General features: G+C 44.4%; 1 protein-coding gene across 1 annotated transcript; it reads left to right on the forward strand.

The window, feature by feature from the left end:
• Positions 1–1,839: 1,839 nt before the first annotated feature.
• Positions 1,840–24,721, forward strand: OLFM4 (olfactomedin 4). Its single transcript, XM_006076530.4, has 5 exons — positions 1,840–2,051; positions 7,678–7,830; positions 13,827–14,039; positions 15,204–15,354; positions 23,873–24,721. Exons 1-5 carry the CDS (start codon positions 1,869–1,871, stop codon positions 24,673–24,675), a joined length of 1,503 nt encoding a protein of 500 aa, XP_006076592.4. The 5' UTR covers positions 1,840–1,868; the 3' UTR covers positions 24,676–24,721.
• The last annotated feature ends 2,778 nt before the right edge of the window (positions 24,722–27,499 follow it).

Here is a 27,499-nt window from a genome sequence, read left to right on the forward strand (position 1 = left end):
GGATGGTGGGAGTGGGGTGGGCCCTAAAGCCTGAGGGGCTGGTGTGGGTTAGTGTCTAGTTAGCACTTTGGGTCCCGGGGTTGCGTGGGGCGTGCAACCAGGGGTGCGGTCTCAGGGTGCCTTGAGTGTACCCTTTCCCTCTGTCTCTTTTCCTTCCCTCATGTTCTATTCATTCATTCATTCTTATTTTTCCTGCTCATCCCCTCCCCCATTTCTGAATAATGTGCTAAGAGTTTAAGATCCTGTTTCTCACAAGAGCAAGGTGTTCATTCTGAGTTTGTGCAGCCCCTGAGGTGAAAGCACCCTTCAGATCCAGTCTTCCAAAGCACTCCAGGGAGCGGGTGGGGATGGAGCAGGCCAGGGGCCTTCTTTCCGTTTTGGAACCCAACAACTTTACATACTGAGCTAGGTTAGGAAATTAAAAATAAAACCAAAAAAAGCACACAAAAAATGTGAGTGGCTCAGATGGTATAGAATGTGCCTGCAATGCAGGAGACCAGGGTTCAATCCCTGGGTCGGGAAGATCCCCTGGAGAAAGGAATGGCAACCCACACCAGTATTCCTGCCTGGAGAGTTCCATGGACAAAGGAGCCTTGTAGGCTACAGTCTATGAGGTTGCATTTGATCTGAACTGAGAGACTAACACTTTCAAAGCTTAGAAGCAACTTCTTATACAATGTTTCATTAAATTCTAATGACTTAGGAATTGTTCTAACATTAGGAGGCTCAGGGATTTGCCTAAGGTCACTGACTAAGGAGAGAGAGAGCTAGTTTTTATTATTCAGGCCAACACACTTGCTTCCTCTGCAGAAGGAAGGCGGAGGTCACAGTGGTGTGTGAGATGGTGGAGAGGTGCTCTTGGGGCCTGACTGCTGTTCAGCTACCCAGTCATTTCCACGCTTCGTGACCCCCTGGACGGAAGCATGCCAGACCTCCCTGTCCCTCACCAACTCCCGGAATTTGCCCAAGTTCATGTCCATTGCATCGGTGATGCCGTCCAGTCATCTCATCCTCTGGGGCCTCTGCACATGGGGCCTGAAGACCACCCCTATTTCTCAGTTTCATTAATACACCTTGAGCTCTTGAATGCCCACCTGGATCACAACAGTGTCTGGGATAAGGGGGTCAAGAGAGAACCTTCTGGAGAAAGAAAGTGTCCGACATGGACCTCCGGACCGGGTGTGGGCCAGTCTCCTGCCTGGGTCCTTTCTGCTCTGTCAAGCTCGCAGGGGCAAGGGCTTGAGCGCACAAAGTCCTTGACTGGGTTTTCCAGGGTGGACGCGCTGCAGGTGTATCCTTCCTAGTGGGGCTGTTGAGATGTTCTGTTTAGGTGCATACCCTGCAGGGTTGAGGTCGGAGACAGCCTGGGCAGTCACCAGTGAAGACGGACTCCCTGGAGAGAGTCACGGTCTCTAGATGGAGTTGCCCAACTGCCCGTGGAAGGCGGCATTCAGGACAATGTTAGGGGAGGTTCAGGGGACAAACAGGGGTGGCTTCTGGGAACAGTGCTGAGGCTTGCTTTTCTTTCCCGGCACTCCCAACCTCTGTCTCATCCACAAAGACTACTTTCATCTCATCTGTTTCAAGGAAGTGTCAAGTCAGAAACCAGATATTGGGCTTCAACAAGCTCATTTGAGTTAATATTTGGCAGGTGATACTCAGATCTAAGGGCAGCTGGCAGAGTGGGGCCCGGGACCCGGTGGGCAGATGACTCAGGATCCTGGGTGTCCTCACCTTCCTGGGTGGTCATGTGTTCTCTGGCAGCTTCCTCTTTGCCTGTAAACTGGCCTCAGGGGGAATCCCCACCGGGTCCTTTAAGAAGCCCGGGGGCTCCTGCAAAACTCAGTGACTTCAGCCTAGAGCACAAGATGAAGCCAGGCTTCCCCTGCCTGTTGGTCCTCCTGGGCCTCCTCCACTCAGCTGTCATGAGTGTTTGGGGGGTCACCACCACCTTCCCCTCCTTCCCCACCCCCGCCTCCTTCCCCACCTCCGACTTCAGCTCCGACTCCCCTACTGACTCTGCCTGGTCCACGTCCACCTCCAAGTCCCAGGTAAGGAGGCCCCAGAGTCTAAGAACTGCGTTCTGTCCCTTCCTTTGGCTGTTTGGAGACCTGAATATAATTTCACGGATGGGTAGTCCTGAACACTCTAAAAGATTTACAACTCCCTTTGTTAACTGCAGGTGCCTTGAAAATGACTTAAAACCCCGGGTAAAATAATTAAATAGTTAGCAAGAGAGACAGCATTTTGGTTCTCCAGCTGGGGGCTTTAAAGAACGAAATCTAAGCTTTCAAGAGGTTCTCCAACCTGACTGTACTTTAGAATTGGGGCAGAGTGGAGAGAGACTTAGAAATATGAAGTTGCCTGGGTTCTAACCCAGATACGAATGGTAACGGGATGAGCCCTGCCAGGAGAAGCTCCAGAAAATTTTGTCTTGTTGATTTGCTGCCATCGGAGACCCTCCATGCTTCTGTTGGAGCCCTGAAAGTGACTCTGAGCCTTGTTTGCAAAGGAGATGGGTGACGGAGTAGGAGGAGGAGACCCTGGTCTTTGGGAAAAGTGCTGTTACACGTGGTATTTCCCTGGAGGAGCGTTAACTCTTTTCAATCTTTCTTATATGGAATCTTAAGAGTCATTTCCAGCTCAAAATGACAATAGCAGGAACAAAACAATAAGACAAACATGAAAAGCAAGCAAGGGCTAGAAAGGGTCTGGTGCAATGGCTCAGCAGGTAAAGAATCCGCCCTCAATACAGAAGACGCAGGAGACCTGGGTTCGATCCCTGGGTTGGGAAGATCCCCTGGAGGAGGAAATGGCAACCCACTCCAGTATTCTTGCCTAGAAATTCCATGGACAGAGGAGCCTGGTGGGCTATAGTCCATGGGATCATGAAGAGTTGGACATGACTGAGTAAGCCCAGCAGCTGGTCCACGTCACTGGGACGTACATTGACCTTGGTTTAGGGGACGGATCTCTTTTGAGGGAGTGGGAAGAGGCCTGGAGGGGTGAGAGGTTGGGCTCAGGAAGCATCCTCCACCTCTGCCCATATCAGCTCTGGATATTTCTGTAGGAGTCCTACTCTGTAACAACTAGGCTTTCTGTGCTAAGGTGTGATTTCTGTCCTCTGTATTTCTATGATCTTTACTCACATTTCAGGTGGCTGGAAGGGCCAATAGGACAAGAGGAGGAAAAGGCTTTTGTTTGTTTCCATTTCACCACCAGAACCTCAAGGCAATGAAAACCATTTGATAACCTCAAGGCAGTTATCAAATGGTTTGCATAGGGCTCAGATAGAAAAGACAGCAGTAATGTTCTCTGAATGACTATTATAAATGCCATGACTACATCAAGTATATAATATATATTATTTAATCCACAGAGGTAAGTAAAATTTATGGTCCCATTATAGAGATGTGAAAACTGAGGCTTAGTGAGATAACGTTATTGACTTAAAGTCACTAAAGCAGCCACTGATACAGCTCAAACTTAGCTGTTCATATGCTCAGTGCTCAGTCACTTCAGCTGTGTCTGACTCTGTGATCTGTGGACTGCAGTCCGCCAGGCTCCTCTGTCCATGGTATTTTCCAGGCAAGAATACTGGATTGCCATGCCCTCTTCCAGGGGATCTTCCCAACCCAGGAATCGAACCCATATCTCCATGTCTCATGGGTTGCAGGCAGATTCTTTACCCACTGAGCCACCTGGGAAACCCCTAGCTGCTCATGCTTTCCACCGTCTGTCTCCATGCAGCTTTCATTTTAAGAGAGTATAGATGAAAAGTGCTCATTTTAAAGAGAATGGTTTGAGAACCATAAATATGCACCCAGCTTCTTTGTAGCCAGAAGACACATCATTTTACTCCATGATACAAAATGATTTCTGGGGACAACGAGACCCGGTTAGCATTTTCTTTAAAAGTGAGGTCAGAGTTTGATCACCAATTAGAAACCAGCTTTTGGGTAATATGATCACCTAAAATACTAGAAAAGAAAATATAAGTCAAGAAACAGAGAAATCCAAAGTGTCTGTTGTTTGGTAAGGAGATAAATATTTAAAAGTAGGTAATGAATGGTAGTTAAATTATACCTAGAGGCTTTAATTTCCTTCCTGGTTTACTTATCTGCCTCTGGTGAGTTAGTATTGCGACTCCAACTTCTTATTTTAGAGCAGGCTAGGTGTCACTTCCACTATAAACCCAGTTTTCTAGGGCTGGCTGTCAGTTTGATGAGCTCTCTGGAAAGTGGTAGAAAACCCCTTTATAACTGTCATTGAGCAAGTTCCAAACGTATCATTTTCTGTACTTTGAAAATGTTGAGTACCATTATTTTATGCCTTGAATCCTTACAGGCACTTAGACTTGGCTGCTAATTAGAGCCAATTGCAGCCTGAAATCACAAATGTGCACCTCACCTTCTGCTGGCGTGCTCAGGGCACTTCAGATGCCTCAGATGGCACCGTCCAAAGCGGGGGTGGGGGTGCTATCATGGCCCTCGTTTCCCAGACAAGGTAAGGCTCCATGCTTCACCCCACACAGCAACAGGCAGTCAGAACCACAAGCCGGTTGCTTTTGTCATCAGACGGAGGGACTTACTGAGAAAAAAGACACGAAGGCTTTCATAATGACCGTGGGCCTGATTCACTGGGCAGGAATTGGGTCTTTGTCTCCTTTAGTCAGAGCCTGGAAAATTGTAGATGCCAGTAAATGTGAATTGAACACAGCTTGAGTGAGAATTGATCGGTGTAAGGTGTCTGTGGGGTCCACAGGGTGGATCCCGTACCCTTCCAAAGGCCAATGGGACATGCACTTATTTTTGCTGCCCATCCCCCACATTATACTCACATAGAGATTAAGCATCTGCCACGGAGGGAGACCCATCACCATTAGTTTCATCATCTTGAATGCAAGGAACAGAAATATCTCTAATGGGAAACACTGATCAAACTTATGGACCATTGTGATGTCAGTTGAGCGCCCTGGGCTGATGATAAACAGGAAGGGAGCTGGGGAGTCCACAGCGCGAGGACAGAGACGTTCAATACAGGACAGGGGGATGGCTGTCAGCAGGGCTCATAATTATTTGCCTGCCTTTCAGGTGAACTTCAGGACGAAAAGTTGTGAGCTGGTGGTTTCTAGTGGATTGTCTAGAAACCGCTTGATGATCTCTGCTGTTTTGGGAGTTGACAGAGCTTTTTCAAGAACTCTCAGAATGGCCCAACCCTGTCTTGTGCAGCTAATTGACCTCCCCTTGTCAAAATGCGATGCAAGACCTTTCTTTTGGTAGACAGTTGTTATAATAAGCTATTTCTTCAAAGGTCTATGATATACGGTTCCTCCCGTAAAAACCTTGGCACCCTTAACTGGAGGCTTTCTACCTTCCATGTGAGTGATAAAGCTGGTTCCCAAGAAGGCTGGCCTCTCTAACAGGCTCCTGGCATGACCTGTCTAGTCCTTATTCGTCCCTGGTAAAGACCCTTCCCTTTCCTTCCTCCCAGCCCCAGTGTTCAACACAAACCTGCTTGTTCTTCCTCTTACTCCCCAAGGTTTGCAGGTGTGGGGTGTGACTGGCAAAACAAGTTGAGGTCAATGTTAAGGATTAACATGCCATACAGTGTTTTGGGTAAAAATAAATATATATATTTGTCTTCCCTGGTAGCTCAGCTAGTAAAGAGGTCTGCCTGCAATGCAGGAGACCCCGGTTTGATTCCTGGGTTGGGAAGATCCACTGGAGAAGGGATAGGCTACCCACTCCCTTATTCTTGGGCTTCCCTGGCGGCTCAGCTGGTAAAGAATCTGCATGCAATGTGGGAGATCTGGGTTCAATCCCTGAGTCAGGAAGATCCCCTGGAGAAGGGAATGGCTACCCATTCCAGTATTCTTGCCTGGAGAACTTCATGGACAAAGGAGCCTGCCTGGCTAGAGTCCATGGGGTTGCAGAGTTGGACATGACTGAATGACTTTCACTCATTCATATATATATATATATATATATATATATATATATATAATTTGCTCATCTTAAAAGAAGATTAGATTAAAATAACAAGCAATTTGGGCTTCCCACATGGCGCTAGTGTTAAAGAATTTGCTGGCCATTGTAGGAGACATAAGAGATGCAGGTTTGATCCCTGGGTCGGGAAGATCCCTGGAGGAGGGCATGTATTCTTGCCTGAAGATTCCCATGGACAGAGGACCCTGGGGGGTTATGGTCCATAGGGTCACAAACAGTCAGACAGGATTGAAGCAACTTAGTATGCACACATGAAACAGGAAATTTAGCTTCAAAAACCTGAATTAATTGGTCCAGGGGTCACTGGTGGACTGGATCTTGATTATACAAGCATCTGGGTTCAGCTTGTTTAGGAATTAGGAAAGTTGGTAGACATTAAATCACAGAGCACACAACCTCATCAACAGCCAGCTGACCTCTGAAACTTTGAGAAGTGTAGCCTGCATCTCTTCAAATTCTGAAAACCATCCCTTTGCTCTTGGTAGTGTCAGAAAGAGACCCTTCGGGCTGATGTGCTACAGGTGAGCTTTGGGCTTGCCGTCAGAGAAGATCATTGAAAGGCACAGTCAGTGGGCTGCCAAGAGTTGCTCTGCAAAGCAATTGGAGTAATAAAAAAAATGTTAATTGTGCCGGGATCCCCTTGGGGAAGTTCAAAGGGGACAAAAGAAAAAACAGGATCTTTCAAACCTGTCATTTTAAAATATGCATTGGCACCAAAGTGTGAGCCTGAATATATTAAAGAAACATCAAATATTTTAAAATGACTTTTCTGCAAGTGGTAAGCTGGAAAACTTTAAAAAAATTTGTACAAAACCTTCAGACTCATACATTGTTCAGTTTGTGACAAATGGCTGGTTTGTTGCCATTTTGAAGGATATTAATTATATATTTTCCCAGGTGAAGAGAGAATGTGAATTTGCACTGTACAGCTTCACTGTAACCCATATCTTTGATGTTTTCCTCATTCTGCTGGAAGGCAATGAGTTGGGACTGGCACAGAGGTGTAGGAAAGAAAAGGAGTAAGCAGAAGGAAAAGGAAAGTGACATTTACTAATCACCTACCATGTACCAGGGACTTGGTTTACATTACTTGGTTCCTCTTGGGGACAACCCTGTGAAGTAGGTTTTCTCTGTTTGACAGATGAGGAAACCAAGACTTGAAGAGAATTCAGATCCAGTAAATGGTAGAATTAAAATTCAATCTTAGGACTCTCATCACTTTAATTTTTTTCCTTACATGGGGACAGTAATAATTTCCTTTAAGACTCTTCTGGAAAGGTGAACCATATGGTTTGCTTAACAGATGGAGAGGTGGCTGACCACTGAGTTGTGCCTGTCAGACATGGTGGCAGCTTTGGGTGTTTTTGTGATTCTGTTCATTTATGTATTGGGTTCCATTTGCTTGCCTCTAAGAGAAGGGGACGACAGAGGATGAGATGGTTGGATGGCATCACCGACTCAATGGACAGGAGTTTGGGTGAACTCCGGGAGTTGGTGACAGACAGGGAGGCCTGGCGTGCTGCAGTCCATGGGGTCACAAAGAGTCGGACATGACTGAGCGACTGAACTGAACTGAAACACTCTTTTGACAAGTCAATTTCTGCCACTCCCCTTGCCAAAAAGCTCATTGCCCACTTATCACTGATGTTGAACTTACTTTTATTCGCAGTCATTTTCCAACTTCACCGGCAACAGAGATGACCGTGGGGTCTGTCAGTGCTCCGTTATCCTGCCAGACAACACCTTTCCTGTGCTGAGAGTGGAACGCCTGGAAATCACAGCTCAGACTATCTCCAGGAAGTTCGAGAAAGAGCTTTCTAAAGTAAGCATTGTACTCTTTTTGCCTCTCCCAACAAGGTCTTGTCACGCACAGACCACATGGCTTTTCTTCAGGACTGTGTAAGCAGCCTTTCTTCACTCTATCAAGGAGCACATCTGCATGTAATGGATACGTTAGTGTTTGGTTTGCAGTAAGCTATGGAGTTCCCTATAGCAGAAGGTGTGCACGCACAGGACAAAGAGGGGGTGGAGATGATTCGCCCCACAGGATAAGCTGTCTTCAATATCCTTCCAGGAAGCTGGAAGGAAGCCTGTACATTTCAACCCTGAAACCTTTATTTGGTTTTGTGGTTTCTTCTTCCCTTTGGTATTCTTCTTTGGTGTTCTTCCAACTTTGCCTTCTTTTCTTTCTTCTCCTCTGTCCTTAGGTTCTGTCTTCCTGTCCTTGCGTTTTTCTCATCCTCTTTCTATTCCATTATTTCCCCTCTTGCCTCAGTCCTTTCTTTCCTCTTCTTTCTCATTTTGTTTTTGTTTTTCCCTCTTTTGGGTCTTCTCTTGCATGCTCTCGCCCCTTCTTTCTCCTCCTCCCCTCCCCTGAATCTCCCTCTACCTTCCCCGCTCTCCCTTCTTTTCCTCCCTTCCTCCTATTTTGTCAGTTCACTCTCTTCCATCTCTGCTTCTCTCTCTTTCTTGGAGTTCGCCTCTGTTGTCTCAGTAGGGACATTATATCAGATGCATCTCGCATTAACCCCAAATTAAAGACTTCCCTGGGAATGTGAATCTAGCAGGTCACTCAGCCTTGGTAGAAACCTCCCGAACCCCTGATTACTGCTTTCTCCAGCCCGAGGACATCATATCCCTGAATTAGCCCTTCTCCAAGCTGGTTGGAACAATGAACTTGGCATTCCAGCTTTGACCCCTTTAACCTTTTTAGCCAAGTCAAAATCAGATAGAAAGCCTCCTGCTCTCTGCACAGATGAAGTCCACACTAGGCTCTCATCACATGATGCATTATTTATTAATAATACCACTCCATTAACTTACAAGGAGCTCTGGCTTTCCTGGAAGATTCGAAATAAGTTTTCCCAAGAAATTTCAGCTCAGCTACCTCAACATCCAGCCTAGTTATCTTTTAAGACAAAAATTCCAATGAGGCTGAGCCCCTGCTTTCAACCTGAATTGGTAGATAAATATTCTGAGTTTAAATGAGTGTCCAGGAAAATGTGTTTGACGACTCCAGGAGCCTAGCTTCTTAGGAAATAAAATGTCCTTGAATTAATCAGCAGAAAAGGCACAGCACTAAATTATAAATTCCAATCATTAATATTCATAGTCTTATTCCAGCATAATCAAGTACAGATAAGAAGTTATGCATAAAAACATAACAAGTGGAGGAAAATCCTAGGTAAGGATCTTTTCAGTTAGAGTCATTTGCTTTGAAATAGTGGGAGCTACTGATTTGCATGTCTTCTTGGCTGGCAGGGATGTGAAGGGCAGTTTGAAACCCCAGGCTGCTCCAGGGAGAGGTTTGTGAATCTGGGACGTATAATCCTAATCCTGTGAGGGGGGCAGGAAGCATCTGCCTTGCTAATAATTGACGGGGAAGAAGTGTAGAGAAGATGAAGAAACTTTCAGTTCTGAAAGGGTCAGGAGCTGGTCCTAAAAAAGATTCTCGACTGAGGCCTAGGAAAGGAATTGACCTGCCCCCTGAGATTTACATAATGGATTCAGGGTGTGCCAGCTAAGGTTGACAGCAGTAACATGAACAACTTCCCTCTGTGCTTTTTCTGAATGTTTCCAATTCTACACTCAATAAACCCTTTAAGGCAGGTAGGCCAGTGTTCTTTCCGCCATGGTAGGGATGGGTCAACTGAGGTTCATACGGGTAAAGAGGCATAAATGTAAAGGTCTCTTGGCTGGCTAAGCCAAATCAGGAATCTGGGTCTTGGAATCAGTCCATTTGTTTTTCCTCTCGGCCATGCTGTTACCATCCTCTAAGAAGAGACACGTGCTTTCCTGGTGGCTCAGTGGTAAAGCAGCCACCTGCCAATGCAGGAGATGCAAGAGACATAGATTCAAAGATCCCCTGGATTAGGAAGATCCCCTGGAGGAGGAAATGGCAACCGGCTCCAGTATTCTCTCCTGGAGAATCCCATGGACAGAGGAGCCTGGCAGGCTACAGTTCATGTGGTCAGGAGTTGGACACAACTGAGCGACTAAGCACAGCACACACAAGAAAAGATGCAGCAGGTCAATAATGCTTTCCATCCAAAGTTAGCTCTTCAGCTGAGGGCTTTTGAGTTCCAGGTGAATTATTATAGCTGTCCTTAGGTTGCCTTGGAAATCCCCGTTTGTCTGGAGGCCTGGGGGAATGCCCATTCGAGCAGGCTGGTAGAAAAGGATTTGGACTGCCAGACGTTGATTCATTATCTGTCAGGACATGGAGAAGACAGGGATGGCCCCCACATAAGATGCTGAAAGCGTTTGATACTATGCCGTGGTTTCTGAGATGTCCCCTTGTGACTGTACTTAGGAAGGAGACAGCACAAAAGGCGGCTCAGAATTTTTTTTCTTGAGAGGGTTGTGGTCTTCGGGGCAAGTTATTTAATATGACACTTTTGCTAATAGTCTCTCATGCATGAGAGGGTTGAGGCAGCCAGGGAGACATTTAGGCAACCCATAAACAAACAACATCGATTGAGCGATGTTTTGTGCAGTGAAATATAATAAATTAAAACGTCAGATTGAAAAAAAAGCCTTAAGTCACTGTCTCTCTAATAATTGCTGTAATTTATAGGGCACCCACTATACCAGGCACTTAATATACATTATCTCTAGTGTTTGCAATCATCTTGTAAGTGTGATACCATTATCCCCAGTTTATAGGAGGAAATGGAGGCTTGGAGAAATTAAGTGATTTGCCCATGAAGTACAGAAGCCTGATTTGTGCTTAGGTGGGTCTCGCTCCACAGTGCTTCATATGTCTTGATGATCAATTCACGCTGAATTAATCTTGTTGTCAAAAATATATTAAAATGACAGTATGTGGCAAAGTGCATTTACTTGTTTTGAATAATCTGGCTATGGTGATGATCACAGGTTTTGAGGAACTGGCAGAAATGCAAGCCAGATAATTCTTTAGTCTAATAGCCAGTTGGGCTGCATTCTTACCTACTGCAAGACCTCGATGTAGAGAACAGCAGCCAGCCCCCAATGGTTGTTGTTCTGTAGAGTCTGATCCTGAGAATCCAGTAATGATATGTGCATAACAAATAGAAGAACGAAAAACTCTGCATGAAGGGCTGAGGGTTTGAAGGCAAGCATAGATGAGTCATCTGAAGCTCAAATTTGTAGTGATGGGGAGCTCTGCAGTAACAATGTTGACACAGGGAGGTGTCTCCTTAGGGGTAGATGACCCTGAGCAAGCTGGGCTGCCTCTGCTGAGGCTGCACCTTCCACAGAGAGCTGGGATGTTTCCAGAATTGTCCGTTCCCTCTCAACACTAGAGATTCGTACACGCGAAGGGTTCAGGCTTAAAATCTCTTTAAATGATTACAGTGCACACCATGAAGTCTTTCTGACCCATTCTCAAATTCTCTCCCACCTTCTGTAACTCCGTGGATGATTCCAATTTTCCTGAACATCCTGGAGCTATTCTTGAAATGTTAGTTGAGAGAACCTCAAGATTTCCCCCAAACAGACCTTTCAAGACCCTTCACTCTGTGGCAGAAGCAGGGCAGGCCCACCACACGCGCTCCGAGGCAGCAAACGTCAGGATCGGCCTTGGTGTGCAGGGCGAATCTGGGAGAGCCACATTTCACTTAGCAGAAATGACAGTTGAATCACTCATTTTTATAGAACAACAGCTGTGATATGCCACCAAAATGTTCCAGGAAAGCTGAGGGTGTTTCATTTGTTCCAAGAGCTGGCAAGGCCAAATGCCAACAAGAATATTCATTTTGTGAACTTCCATTTCTGCCGTGGGTTGGCACTTCATTATTATTATTGTTTTTCTCACAGCCAAAAATCTTATGCCTGATTTTTGGAGAAGTTGAAACCTGGCTACCTTATATCTGCGTTTATGCTTTTGAGTGAGACTTGCTAGGTTTATATATACATATGTTTTTGGTTTTTTTAACCTCCTTATCCACCAGAATGTCACCAGCCTTATCAGCCTCTTCTGATGGCAATGAGCATCCGTTGCCTGGGGAGATATACCAGCAGTGCCAAGGGCTGTGTCTTCAACTTTCATTAAATCCTCTTTGCCTGCAGCCTTAGGCCTTTAGGTCCGTGGCCTATGAGTCTACTCTAATTTGTACAGTGGGGTTAAGTGGAAGGGCTAAAATGTCAGAAGTTAGGGCTGCCTTTGGTATGAGAAGGATTAGAAGCTGACATCTGGCTCTGACTTCATCCAGGCCCTGTGGATCAGCTACTTGACATTAGCACAGTGTGGAGGGAAAAGCATCACTTCTCTTCAAATTTTTAAAAGAGTGTAAAAACTGGCAACTTTTAATGAGCAGGTCCTTAAAAAAGCCATGGCATTTCTTTTAGAGATCAGATACTGAAAGAACCACCAACTGTGTTTATCGAAATATCCATTTGGAGATTCCAATTATACACTAAGCCACCATGGGAATTTTTGGAAGTATTTTAGCTTAATGATCAGACATTCAAATGTATGCAACAAATGTGTAATTTAGAGGTCTGATTGCAATAATCAGGTCTTGGAAAAAACCTGGAATAAATATGTGGATGCAGTTAATGAAATGTGTACTTTATAGTAGCACATATCTCACATATTGAGGAGTAAGTTGGGTCTCTTTTTTAAAAATTGAAGTATTGTTGATTTCCAGTGTTGCTGGTTTCAAGTACAGCAAAGTGATTCAGTTATACATACATATATATCTGTTTTTTTCGGATTCTTTCCCCTTATAGGTTATTTCAAACCGAGTATAGTTTTCTGTGTTATATGGTAGGTCCTTGTTAGTTACTAAATAGACATTTCTCCAAAGACATACAGATGACAAAAAAGCACATGAAAAGATGACAACTTCACTAATTATTAGAGAAACGCATATCAAAGCTCCAAAGAGGCGTCACCTCACATCCGCCAGAATGGCCATCCTCAAAGTGTCTACAAATAACAAATGCTGAACAGGGTGTGGAGAAAAAGGAAACCTCCTATACTACTGATGGAAACGCAAATTGGTACAACCACTGTGGAAAACAGTATGGAGATTCCGTAAAAAACTAAAAGAAAGAGCTCCCATATGATCCAGCAAACCCCACTCCCAGACACTCCAGAGAAAACCATGCTTTGTAGGTTGAGTCTTTATGGTACTCTGTAGAAGGCAGAGGGGTTCAAAACTCATTGCATATGGTAATCAAAGAGGGAATTCTTCTTAGAGCATGTCTCCCTCTTCTAGAAAATAATTCCATTTAAAGTGGTGGTTCTAAATGGAGGGAGGGTGGTGGTGGGGAGGGGGTGGGGGTGGTTTTGCACCTGGGGAACATCTAGCAATGTCTGCGACATTTCTGGTTGTCACAGCTGGGGGTGGGTGGGTGGGCGCTGTTTGCACTTAGAGGCTAGGGATGCTGTTAAATATCCTACAATACACAAGAAAGAATGATCTAGCCCCAAATGTCAATAGTGCTGAGGTTGAGAAACCCTGATTTAGAGCATGTGTGTTAAGTGGAAGAGGGTGGGCCAAAGCCTGATTCAAGCCACTGTAGTTTGGAGAGATAATATTTTCTCAAACATTAAAGTGGAGATTAAACTGTAGTTGCAAATGATGATCTGAAGCACAATTATTTTTAGTCTAGCCAAGTATAAAAGCCACCTCCTTCCCCATCGTAACAATAAGTTCTTTTTAGTTTGTACTTGGATTGATTTTTAAAAATATCTAGTTAAATATATTTTTGATACTTCGCTTTACTTAAAAAAGATTGACCACGATCAAATAGTCCCCGAGGAGTTGGTAGTGGAGGAAGGCTGCGTGACATCTCCCTGAGAATTGACTTGAGCTGTTTGTCCTTCAGGTAAAGGAGTATGTCCAATTAATCAGCAAGTATGAAGAGAAACTCTTAAACCTAACTGTCCGAGTGTCGATCATGGAAAAAGATTCCATTTCTTACACTGAGCTGGACTTTAAGCTGATCAAGATGGAAGTGAAGGAGATGGAGAAACTGATCAAGCAGCTGAAGGTCGGCTTTACCGGAAGCACAGTAATCATTGACCAGTTGGAAGTGGAGGTATGAAATCACTGTTTGCGTATTAGTGACAAAGTCTCTTTCTCTGGTGACCCAGACAGTAAAGAATCTGCCTGCAATGCAGGAGACCCAGGTTCGATCCCTGGGTTGGGCAGATCCCCTGGAGAAGGGAATGGCTTCTCACTCCAGTGTTCTTGCCTGGAGAATCTCATAGACAGAGGAGCCAGGTAGGCTACAGTCCATAGGGTTGCAAAGAATTGGACACGACTAAGCGACTAACACTTCCACCCTTTGGTGAGCAAGTGCTAGGATCAGGAGAGGAATCTTTTTCTTCTGATGTCTAATCCTATACTTGTTCATGACCACCTGGCATGTCCCGTGCTCCACTTTAGATGCCTGGCTTTGAATAGTAAATTAGCTGTCTAATGGTCAGAGTCCCACTCCAGAGCCAAATGACTTTCAGTATCTCCAGAAAGAAGATGATATATAAGTGTGAACAACTCCAAGGCCAAGCTAGATCAGGGGGTCTTCTTCATTCTGGATTTATCCTCATGGGACTTGAAAGTCACGATTTACCTGGTTTTGGACGTGCTACATCCGTTTCTCCTTTCCAATGAGCATATAATCTTTAATCCCTCTTGGAACGCTTCTCCACATACTGGCAAGTCTCTTTAAAGGAGTTTCTTGTAAGTATGTTTTTCTGAAGGCTTTTAAGCTCTGTGAATAAAGACCATCCAATTAATATTAGGCTTGGATAATTCATATCAACGAGGAGTATCCTAGCACAGTCATGACATGGACTATCATTGAGAATTCCAGTTCTGTGTTTTAGGATTCAGGCTTTCTCTGGCCCTTACCATTCATTAGGAACTTAATTACAATATGGCATGAGTAAACACGAGTTTACAGGGGAAGGTTGTCAGAGATGAACTTTAATGGACATTTGGGGATGCTTCGATGGAACCTGGTTTCTGTCATTACAGCTTTTAAAATCTTTGCCATTTTCTTCTTGTCACACACATCGGCTTGCAATCCGACAGGCATTCACACTAAACCATGAAATGTATTCTTCCAAATGAAACCGTTCAGAAGAATCTCGGATGTATTCTCCAGCAACCTTTCTCTAAGTGACAAATTCAGCCCTGGAATGTTTATGAAAGAAGTTGCACGATAACAGAAAATCACTCTGAATTTTGATTTTCTTAGATCAGGAATATGACTCTCCTGGTGGAGCAACTTGAGACGCTGGACAAAAACAACATCCTTGCCATTCGCCGACAAGTCCTGGCTCTGAAGAACAGGCTCAAAGAATGTGAGGCCTCTAAGGTCGAAAGTGCCCCCCCTCCCCCTGCGCCAGGTAAGGGTGAGCCGTCTTTCCCAGGCTCTGGAAGAGCTGAAGCTGAGGTGGGGAAGGGCTCTGGGATGGTGGAGGTGAAGGGAGGATGGGATTTTTGCAGGTCTGAGTTTATTCTCCTGTGCTTTTAAATCTCATCTACCCGTTCTACGCACAATCACATTCTGGGGTGCACAGAGGAGAAACGCAGATGATGAGTTGATTTAAAACAAAATACACAAGTTGCACATAACCTTTTTGCATTTGCTAACGGGGAGAATGTCTATGGTGATGGACTGGTTAGCGGGGGCCAGGTGAAAGCTTCTGCAATCTTCATGGCATCACCTCTGTTGTCCTGGGGATTCTAAGGGCTGGTTGGCCCATTTATCTGATGAGCCAAGTCGTGCCTAGAATCCTCCTTGCCTCTTTTCCATCTCCCCCAACTTCCCTCTCTTCTTCCACCTCTTTATTTCTCCTTCCTGCTCCCATTAAATTCCCATGCTATGTAGCATGTCCTAGGATTCAGTGAGGATGTAATGGATGTCCCAATGGCTTAATGGGTCAAGAATCCGCCTGCAATGCAGGAGACACAGGAGATGTAGGTCTGATCCCTGGATCAGGAAGATGCCCTAGAGGAGGAAGTGACAACTTATTCCAGTTCTACTGGAAATATTTTACTCTGAAATATTTTATGAATAGAGGAGCCTGGCAGGCTACTGCCCAAAGAGTTGTAAACAGTCAGACACGACTAAGCATAAACTGGACCTACACGTCCAGTGCCATGTAGGCGTGTCCTACCATCTTCCCTAGACTTCGAGTTCTTGGAGGGCAGGAATGGTGTGTCCCTCTCAGGAATCATCCTTGAAGGGGGCTAGGTGTAGCATCGAGATTCGTGCCTGTAACTGAACTGCCTTCTTGAATGGGGTGGTGGAGTGTAGGGATCAGGAGCTCGGCATTGGGATGCCAAAGGCCTGAGCTTCCCAGCTACATAGCCATGGCAAAAAGCCTTAATCTCCTCCTTGGTAAATGGAAGAACAGTACTAGGAACCTTGCAGGGTTGCAGTGACGATTCACAAAACAATTTTTGAGAAGCTCACAGCTCTGTGACTGACGTTTATGCACCGGCGATTGTTGTTGCATTAATGTGGATAATTAAAGTGAACACCTCGCTGCAAACAAAAGAAGAGCTAGATCCGTGTACCTCTCAGCACATCCCTCCAGGTGTACTAAAGCCGCAGTGTCCAGCCCTGGAGCCGGGGTCACAGGGACGCTCTGCAAGTCCTGAGCATCTCAGCCTTGATGGGGACCGTATCCGTTCATCAAATCATACACCTCTTGTGATTCTCATTCACTCCTATTCTCACAAGCTGCTTCCTTTCAGGTCATGCATTTCTGGGTCCTTGTCAGTGTCACGGATTTCTTTAAGGCTTTAATTAAATACTGCCATTGTTATAATCCTCTTGATGTTGTTCAGCGGCCTATCTTTCCTTCCTCTGCGGTTGAGACTCTGTCACAGTATGACCCGCAGAGGAGGTCTTGTCCTCTGTAATAAACTAGGCTAGGGAATGAGACGGAGAAGGCAATGGTACCCCACTCCAGTACTCTTGCCTGGAAAATCCCATGATCGGAGGAGCCTGGAAGTCTGCAGTCCATGGGGTCCAAAGAGTCGGACACGACTGCCTGACTTCACTTTTCACTTTCATGCACTGGAGAAGGAAATGGCAACCCACTCCAGTGTTCTTGCCTGGAGAATTTCAGGGATGGGGGAGCCTGGTGGGCTGCCGTCTATGGGGTCGCACAGAGTCGGACACGACTGAAGCGACTTAGCAGCAGCAGCAGGAAATGAGAGCTCGGTCTATGGGGCCCCTAAGTGCTCGCTCCCCGAGGGCCCGAGGGCAGGAGTCAAACAGTGACCCTCCTCTCGATACTACCTGAGCGTGTCTTTCTTTCCTCCTTTCATCCGTCCCTTCCTTTCCCCTTCTTTCTCTCTTTTTATTTTTTGAAAGAATTGATTTTCATCCGCTTGTTTATGTATTCTTTTTGGCTGCACCGGGTCTTCGCTGCTGGGCGAGCCTTTCTGTGGCCGCGGTGGGCGGGCCCACTCTCTAGCCGCGGTGCATCGGCTTCTGATCGCCGTGGCTTCTCCAGGCACAAAGAACCGGCTCTAGGTGCACAGGCTTTAGTGACTGCGGCCCGCAGGCTTCGTTGCCCGGTGCCATGTGGGATTGAGCCCCTGTTCCCTGTCTTGGCAGTTGGATTTTTAACCACTGGACCACCAGGGAAGTCCCGTCTCTTTTTAAACCTCAGCAAACTGTCCTCATGGAATAACTTTCCTGGCAGTTTTCTATGCATCCCTTGGAATGAAGACAGTTTAGGGCAGGAAAGAAGGTTCGGGGCTGCCATGTCTCAGAGGAGGGGGCGTGGTGGAGAGGGTGCAGCTTTTCCTGGGGTCACGCAGGCGGCAGGGAGCTGACGCTGAGGTGCCAGACCCCTTCCTGCCTATCATCTGGGGACCTCAGGCGTCAGCACCTCCAGGCTGCTGGTGGGGGAGAAAGCACGCTACTTAGGATCTAAGGAAGAAAGAAATGGTCAGTCTGTTTTCCTGTTTTCGTTAGGTTTTTTTTTTTTCTAGAACTTTCCCCCAGGTCCTCAACACTTAGGCTTTTGTGAGCCAGCCCAGCCCAGCTGTGTTGTTTAAACAGATTGGATGCAGACTCCCTCTCACTTTCCCACAACCTTGGCTGCAGCTGGATCCCTGCCAGGCCGCTTGGCCCTCCTCCAGCTCTGTTCATATTATATTTATGATGTTTATATTAAACTGACTTTTTGTCATGTTTTGAAATCAATTTCTTTCACTCGCTCTCTTTCTATTTGGACTGGTTGATAATGCAGGATTGGAAAATCCCCAGGCACCACCGCATTGTGAGCCTGTGGAGACTTTAATTAAAGTTACTCACTATTATGGGACTTTAAAATCTGGCCTGTTTGCTTTTCTTCACTGCAGAGTTGCAGAGAAGAAAAAAAAAGAAAGACTTGGCCCCTGCAGGCAGCTGCCGTTTGCTACCCCCATGGTCAGCTTGATCTGAGAACCAGTACATAGCGTTAGGGTTCGATAAAATGTGCTTTATAGATGCTTTATGCCACAAATGGCATCCTTTTCTGCTTCATTTCATAGAACTTCCTAATCTAAGATAATTGGCCTGATGCTCATTAACTGTTTTCCCTAAAAACAACTGACTTCGGTTTCTCTCTGTTCTTCTCCCTGGATCTAAAGGACTGTAGATAGGAAAATGGGATGCGAATGCCTAGGATTGTCATTGTTATAGGTGGAGGTGCAAGGCTGTGTGCTGGCACATAGTAGGTGTACAGTAAATGACCCACGAAAGATGTAGGCTGATTGGCCAAAATCCCGAGCCTAGGGAAGAGCTGAGCGTTGGGGAACATATATCCAACAATTCAAAGTCCATTTCATCTGAATTATTTTATGATTATGACCATTTTGATCTTACAAGTCAATTGTATTCTCATCTTTGCTCCAAGTTCAGTTGCCCAGGTGAGAGGGAGCATTGAATTTCCTCTTGTTGAGTGTGCTCAGCCGTGTCCAACTCTTTGTGACCCCATGGACTGTAGCCCGCCAGGCTCCTCCGTCCATGGGATTTTTCCAGGCAAGGATACTGGAGGGGTTTGCTGTTTCCTCTTCCAGGGAATCTTCTTGACCCAGGGATTGAACCCACAGCTCCCGCAGCTCCTGCATTGCAGGCAGATTCTTTACCCACTGAGGCATTGGGGAAGCCCCATGTTTCCTCTGCTGGTATATAATCTTTAGTTTTTTCTTTTTGTTTTTTTTTTTTAAAGTGCTGCTAACCATGAGACTTTAAAAAAAAAAAAAAAAAAAAAGCCAAGTTAGAGTATTTTAAAGTTTTACCTTGTGGCCTCCCAGGATATTTTCAGAATACCTTGGCAATATCTAATAACCTCCATGATGAAGAAGAGATTGCCAAACAAGGCTATCTGGTATGGAGAGTTCCTTGCATTATGTTCTGTACAGTGACTACCAGGCTCTTGGAAGCATTCAGATATGTTCTCGGGTAAAGAGCTAGTGTTTTTATAATTAAAGCTAAGGACACAACTTAGCGACTAAAATGATAACCATGACAACAAAGGTGAGTTTGGGATGTCTAAACAGTTTTTCATTCCATAATTTAGTGCCACTGTGTGGTTGGTACTGTTCTGGGCACTTGGCTACCAGGATGGGTCCATAAACCTCCAGAAACCACTATTTAATGTAAACCTTCAGTTGTAACATGACGTGATTATAATGCTGATCATTTATTGAGTTAAATGTACCTGTCTTCTGTACTCTTAACAGTTCTACAGAGTAGGTATTATTATTTTTTCTTCTAACACAAGGAAGCTGACACTCAGAAGGTTGGGCAAGCCACTCAAGGATACTCAGCTCACTAGTGTTGGAGCAGGATTGGAACTGGAACCTGTCTGGCAATGTTTTCAGTGTACCAGGCTGCCTTCCACAGATGCTCAAATGGAGAGAGAGGCTGCACCTGTGATTCCTGGGGTGATAAGAAAGTTCCAACAGCTCACTAACCTGATTAACACCAAATTATCTTGGCTTTCTTGCTTGTGGAGTAGCTGAAAGGGTACTTTTGTTCTCAGTTCTGTGGTGTGTCCTCTTCCATCAGAAAATGCAAAAGGATTCGTCGATCTTTCACAACTCTTGAGTCATGGTTGGGTAGTGGGTTGTTGTTCCAGTGGCAGGAAAAATTGGGGATAAAGAAGGAAAGGCATGGGGTATCTCAAGTCCTGGAGATGCAGGAAGGGGCTGGGAAGGGGTATGAGACAAGGCAGGATGGAGAGAGGCTCGGACAGCGTAGGGGATGGGGTCTCTCGTTGGGCTAGATGAGACGGGGATGCAAGGCTCTGTGCCGGCAGTGGCACCAGGCTGCCTGTCAGTTTCATCCTTGTTTCTAGGACAGTGTGCAGCCGGGAGTTGAGGAAGCCTGCTGTAGCCTTGTCACTGGTCTGTCACTGTTGTGGCCACATCCGTAACACTGACAACAATACTTTGTTCTAGTCTTACTTCCTCTTCCTTTGTTGGGAGCCGGGGCTATAAAAACAGTCCACAGGAGTTAGAAGATAAAAGGAGGATAACAGAAAGGACATGAGAGTGTTCAGGAATGATTGTGGGGTGAGGAAGAGAGATTCAAATTTCATACCAGGTGCAATTTTATTTTTTAATTGGAGTATAATTGCTTTACAGTATTGCATTAGTTTCTTGTGTACAAAGAAGGGAATCAGCTCTGTGTCCACAGATAGCCCCTCCCTTTTGACCCTCCCACCCACCCCACCCCCACCCTACCTCTCTAGGTACCGCAGAGCACAAAGCTGAGCTCCCAGTGCTATGCAGCAGGTCCGTACTGGCTATCTAGTTTACACATGGTCGTGGATATATGTCAAGCCCAAGCTCCCAATTCGTCTCACCCTCCCTCTCTCCCCCGTGTCCACACGCCCATTCTCTGCATCTGCATCTCTGTTCCTGCCCTGCAAATAGGTTCGTCTGTACCTTTTTTTTTTTAGGTTCCACACATATGTGTTGATATGCAATATTTGTTTTTCTTTTTCTGACTTACTTCACTCTGTATGACAGACTCTAGGTCCATTCACATCTCTATAAATGACCCAATCTTTCCTTTTTATGGCTAAGTAAAATTCCATTGTATATACATACCAAATCTTCTTCATCCATTTATCTGTTGATGGACATTTAGGTTGCTTCCATGTTCAGATATTGTAAGTAATGCTGCAGTGAACACTGGGGTACATGTGTCTTTTGGAATTTTTAATAAGAGGTACAATTTTAATCTCTTGGTCAACTTGTGAAATAATAAATGTTATTAGTAGTAGTAGTAGTAGTAATTTTTAAGGGAAGTTTATTTTGGATCCTTCATATCTAAGGATTTCTCCCTCTAGGACAGAATAGTTTATTATCTTTAATCCCATGATAAAATGCTTGACTATGTTACAGCACATAAGTTTTCCTTAAATATTTTGTTGCTGTTGGTTTGGGATATTTCTTTTCCAGGAGGGCAAGATTCAATTAAGCAAACAATGCCTAAGTCTTCTAACCTGCAAGAAAAAAGTGACTTTCTATCATTTCCTCAGGGTGAAATGTCGTTGAACAAATAAGTTCTCAGGAAGATATTTTAACTAGAATATCTGGTTAGTAGCATATGGAAACTCAAACAGTTTTTGTTATCATTAAACTGAACACACCGCTAACTTTATTTTAATAATTCATGCATTGTTTCATAAACAAAAGCAAACAAGCATTCATCTGAGAGATCACTTTTAGAAGAGGAAATAATACTTTATAATTTTATTTATTATTTCTTTAGTGGAGAGCAGTCTCTTGGCTGAACATGCGTTGCTTTTTTATTTATGAAATGGTGCATGCATTATTAAAATAAACCCGCGACTGTGTTCTGCTTAATGATATGCAAAATTATTTGAGGTTGGGTACAGAGCAGTTTCATTTCTCTACCTGTTGTATGGTTGGCTGGTTTTCCCACCAACTGTGGATTTATGAGAGCATTTAAGGAGCACATATTTAATTCCGGGACCAAAAAGCCCCAGCAGATTGGAAAAATAAAAGCAAGATTTCTAGTAATGGTTTCACCTCTGAACAGTCCTTGAATGAGGAGGGGAGAGAGGAGAGGCATTTAACAAGGAAAGAAATGGGTCTTTCTGTAGCCATCAGAGGTAGAGACTCAGAGGCGAATGCTTTGCACCCTCTTGCTCCCCGCAGTGTTAATATCAGGCAGTTCTTTGGAGCTCTGATTCTGGCTTGAGCTCACCTCATGTGTCCTCCGTGGCTCCCTGAGTCCCTCCACGCATTCACCGCCAGGTTCTGTCCCCTCCTCCCTCACCCGCTCTGCTCTAGGCAGCAGGATGAGGGAAAATGACCTCCAATGTACTTGGAGTCGACTTTCTTTTGTAATTCCAATAAAATTTCTGGCCAGCTTTTTAAGGGTATTTATTAAGATTCCAGAAACTGTCTGTTCAAATCTTTAGATAGCTATTATAAAAATACTGGAGGATTTTTATTCTATTTTTTTATAGCTCATAAATGTCTGGGTTGGCAGGCATTTCAGAGGGAGGACTCTGCAAAGGGCCAGAAGGCCCAGCCGGAGTCATTCACCTGGGTGTTTCAGGGACTGTAGATCCAGTGGACCGGTGAGTCTGGTCCCACTTGATTGTACACATCCTGACAATGAAGGCGTCAGACTGGGAACCATGGCGTGCTGGCCTGTCGTTCTGCGGCACAGCAGGCGATGGCTTACGAGCCACAGGCCCACCTTGAAACTCTGCAGCGAGGTGGTCACCACGTCATCCACGCTTTGGGCACAGAACAGGCAATGCTGCCCTAAAATACCTTCTGTGACTTTTCAAAGCTGAAATCCCACAGTTAGAGGACCTCTTAGAGGTCCATAGAGGGCCTTCTTTCTTTTCTTTTTTTTTTTTTTTAACATTTTTTATTTTGTATTGAGCTGATTCACAACGTTGTGATCGTTTCAGGCGAACAGTGAAGGGACTCAGCCATACATATACATGTATCCATTTTCCCCCAAATTCCCCTCCTATCCAGGCTGCCACATAACACTGAACAGAGTTCCATGTGCTATACAGTATGTCCTTGTTGGTTATCCACTTTAAATATAGCAGTGTTTACCTTGTCATACTGAGTCAAGTAAGTCACACGGAGAAGGAGAAATATTATATGGCATGCCTTATATATGGAATCTAAGAAAGAAATGATACAGATGAGCTTGTTACAAAACAGAGACTCACAGACTTAGATAACAAACTAATCATTGCTGGGGAGAAGGGATAGTTAGGGAGTTTGGGATGGACAAGGACCATCTTTCTGTATCTTTAAAATGCCATAGTAGAAACTTCCTCTCCTGAGGGTAACATGGGCAGCATTGGTACCTGGTGTGGACATGCCCTTGGGGCCCCAGGGAAGGGCAGAGGGAAGGGAAGGGAAGAAAGACTTGTCCTGGATCGACTTCTTCATCCCAATTCTCCCAGCCCTGGTGAAGAACACCACTGTGAGTACAGCTTTATGGCAATAGGAAGGCGTTCTCCTGTGGTCTTGCTTTCTTGATTTCTCTATAAGGAAAATGAAATAAAATAGTATTGCTGAAATGCATTCTCATAGAATAAAATACATTAAATTCACCAAGTCTTCCTTTTTTAAACTTTTTAAAATGGTTGTTCACAGTTCCACTATACCCATTTTCCAGATTAAAGGCCCATCCATGTAAACAGGAGACAGTTCTCTCTAGAACTGATAACATGTTTGCATTGAGACCAAGGCCAAGGGTAGCTTTTGCTTTTCCTCCATCAGAACCATGGTGTTGACAAGAAAAATGTTTATGGATTTATTTGGTTCTTAGAATATTAAACTGTTTGTATCTTGTCATGCATTTTCTCTAAGAATGTCCTTTTATTTGTTTTGTTCCTCTAGGGAGCTGTGCGCACGGCGGTGTGGTGAATATCAGCAAACCAGTTATAGTTCAGCTCAACTGGCTAGGGTTTAGCTATAAGTATGGTGCCTGGGGTCGGGATTACTCTCCCCAGGATCCAGGCAATGGGCTATACTGGGTGGCACCTTTGGATACAGATGGGAGAACTTTGCGATATTATAGACTCTACAATACAAAGGATGATTTGCTGTTGTATACAAACGCCCGACAGAATCAAATCTCCTATGGCCAAGGCAGTGGTACAGTAGTTTATAAGAACAACATGTATGTCAATTGGTACAACAGCCAGAACATGGCCAAAATTAACCTGACCACCAACAAAGTTGATTTGTCCCAAACTCTCCCTAATGCTGCCTATAATAACCGCTTTTCGTACGCGAATGTTGGTTGGCAAGATATGGACTTTGCTGTGGATGAGAATGGATTGTGGGTGATTTATGCAACTGAAGCCAGCACTGGTAACATCGTGATTAGTAAACTCAATGACACCACACTTGCGGTGCTAAACACTTGGCATACCAAGCAGTATAAACCATCTGTTACCAACACATTCATGGTGTGCGGGGTTCTATATGCCACTCGCACTCTGAACACCAGAATAGAAGAAATTTTCTACTACTATGACACAAACACAGGGAAAGAGGGCAAGCTTAACATTGTAATGCAGAAGATGCAAGAGACTGTGCAAAGTATTAACTATCACCCTTTCGAACAGAAGCTTTTCGTCTATAACGATGGTTACCTTCTGAATTATGATCTTGTCTTCCAGCACATACCCCAGTAAACTTTCAAGTGTTAGGGTGGAAGGAAATAAAATTTTTACTGAAAAAAAAAAATGTGGTCTTCTCCACTTATTTAGGGGCTGGGAGTGGGGTGGAGAGACGGGGCAGGGCTCAAGATCCAAAAGTATATGTGCTTCAGTTCAGTTCAGTTCAGTTCAGTCACTCAGTTGTGTCCGACTCTTCGCAACCCCATGAATCGCAGCACACCAGGCCTCCCTGTCCATCACAAACTCCCGGAGTTCACTGAGACTCACTTTCATTGAATCCGTGATGCCATCCAGCCATCTCATCCTCTGTCATCCCCTTCTCCTCCTGCCCCCAATCCCTCCCAGCATCAGAGTCTTTTCCAATGAGTCAACTCTTCGCATGAGGTGGCCAAAGTACTGGAGTTTCAGCTTTAGCATCATTCCTTCCAAAGAAATCCCAGGGCTGATCTCCTTCAGAATGGACTGGTTGGATCTCCTTGCAGTCCAAGGGACTCTCAAGAGTCTTCTCCAACACCACAGTTCAAAAGCATCAATTCTTCGGCGCTCAGCCTTCTTCACAGTCCAACTCTCACATCATACATGACCACAGGAAAAACCATAGCCTTGACTAGACCGACCTTTGTTGGCAAAGTAATGTCTCTGCTTTTGAATATGCTATCTAGGTTGGTTATAACTTTCCTTCCAAGGAGTAAGCGTCTTTTGATTTCATGGCTGCAGTCACCATCTGCAGTGATTTTGGAGCCCAAAAAAATAAAGTCTGACACTGTTTCTACTGTTTCCCCATCTATTTCCCATGAAGTAAGTGATGGGACCGGATGCCATGATCTTCATTTTCTGAATGTTGAGCTTTAAGCCAACTTTTTCACTCTCCTCTTTCACTTTCATCAAGAGGCTTTTGAGTTCCTCTTCACTTTCTGCCATAAGGGTGGTGTCATCTGCATATCTGAGGTGATTGATATTTCTCCCGGCAATCTTGATTCCAGCTTGTGTTTCTTCCAGTCCAGCGTTTCTCATGATGTACTCTGCATATAAGTTAAATAAGCAGGGTGACAATATACAGCCTTGACGTGCTCCTTTTCCTATTTGGAACCAGTCTGTTGTTCCATGTTCAGTTCTAACTGTTGCTTCCTGACCTGCATACAGATTTCTCAAGAGGCAGATCAAGGTGGTTTGGTATTCCCATCTCTTGAAGAATTTTCCACAGTTTATTGTGATCCACACAGTCAAAGGCTTTGGCATAATCAATAAAGCAGAAATAGATGTTTTTCTGGAACTCTCTTGCTTTTTCCAACATCCAGTGGATGTTGGCAATTTGATCTCTGGTTCCTCTGCCTTTTCTAAAACCAGCTTGAACATCAGGAAGTTCACGGTTCATGTATTGCTGAAGCCTGGCTTGGAGAATTTTGAGCATTACTTTACTAGCATAATATTTGGGAGTTGGGTTCTTCCATGCTAGAGACTCAGGGCATTGCCTTATTGGATGAGCTCTCTTGGAAGCCATCTGCTTCCTGGGATGCCTTTCTCAGACTGAAATAATCCGAAATTGTCTGAGGTCTTGGGCATTATGGTTCTAAGGAAGCCTTTGGTGAGGTAACATCTGAAAATTAAGGGGCATAAAGAGAACTTTGTATGGCTTTTGGAGATTCTTTGTACAAAAGAGGGTTCAAGGGCCAGTTCTCATATAACCTGGATGATTCTTCCATACTTGCAAGAAATCTGGAGCTTAACAGGCGGATTAATTTCTGAAGCTCCTTGAGGGTCCAAACCTTCAACTTTGTTTTTCTTAGTAGCACCTGGCATGATTGGTATGTAGCAGATAAGTAAATTTAGCGTGCTTGTGTTATATCTATGAAATGCTATGAGTTTTCCAGAGAAAATTCTTTTATCGGCATTAAATTGTCTAATCAGTCCCAGATGAATCTACAGAGGAGGCACCTGTGCTTTTTTTTCTCCTGTTGGACATGTTCATAAGGGTCAGTAGAAGACTCCTACCCCATAACTTCATTCCAAAGGCAGCTCAGAAGATTAGAACTGGACTTAACAATCAATTCCTCTCACCCTCTCCCAACCCCCTACTTAAAAAAAATTAACTATTTTTTTATGCAATGAATACAAGATAAGCAAAACTAATTTTCTTTTGTCTCATCATAAACTTTTATTTTCACGACTCTAAGACCACAAGAAAAGCAAATGGCAGTGATAAAATGATAGCCTATTATAAAGCCCCTAGAGCATATGTTAGACTTGTATTAAGTCATATCAATGGCTTAATGCAATTTTTGTCTTGAAGCCTGAAACTTGTAAGAAAATGACATTTATTTTTTTTGAGAAAAGACATGTGAAAATAAAAACCATTGAAAGTTTGTAGAACATCAGTGCAATCTGAAAACCTTGCAGGTATGTGTGCTTCTGTGCTTTTGAATGCCTTTATCATCTGGTCTTGGACTATTTTCATTTGATGTTCAGAAGTTCTTGTTGATAGGACTAGCTCCTTAAATGCTGTACTCTGCCCCTTTTAATAGATGATTTAAATGTGATTTGAAAAAGTGTTGTCTTTTGTGTTTTTTCACTCTTATTTTATTACCAAAAAACCTCTTACCAGTCCACACTTTGCTGTGAGGTTCAGAGAATGGCTTCCTCCCAAAAGCCAGGACACCTAAGAGCAGAGAACATCAATAGCTTTTAAGACTCCAAAGTCAGGGCCAGCTCTTTAGTTTTCATTTCCCTTTAAAATCCATTCTCTCTGGCAGCTTTTGCCGTATGAGCCTGCACTCTCTTCCTCTGGGATATAACCTTATGTACTTATTAATTTGCATGACTGATCTGATTATTTCCAATG

This window comes from Bubalus bubalis, chromosome 13 (genome assembly GCF_019923935.1).
Source record: "Bubalus bubalis isolate 160015118507 breed Murrah chromosome 13, NDDB_SH_1, whole genome shotgun sequence".
Lineage (NCBI taxonomy): Eukaryota > Metazoa > Chordata > Mammalia > Artiodactyla > Bovidae > Bubalus > Bubalus bubalis.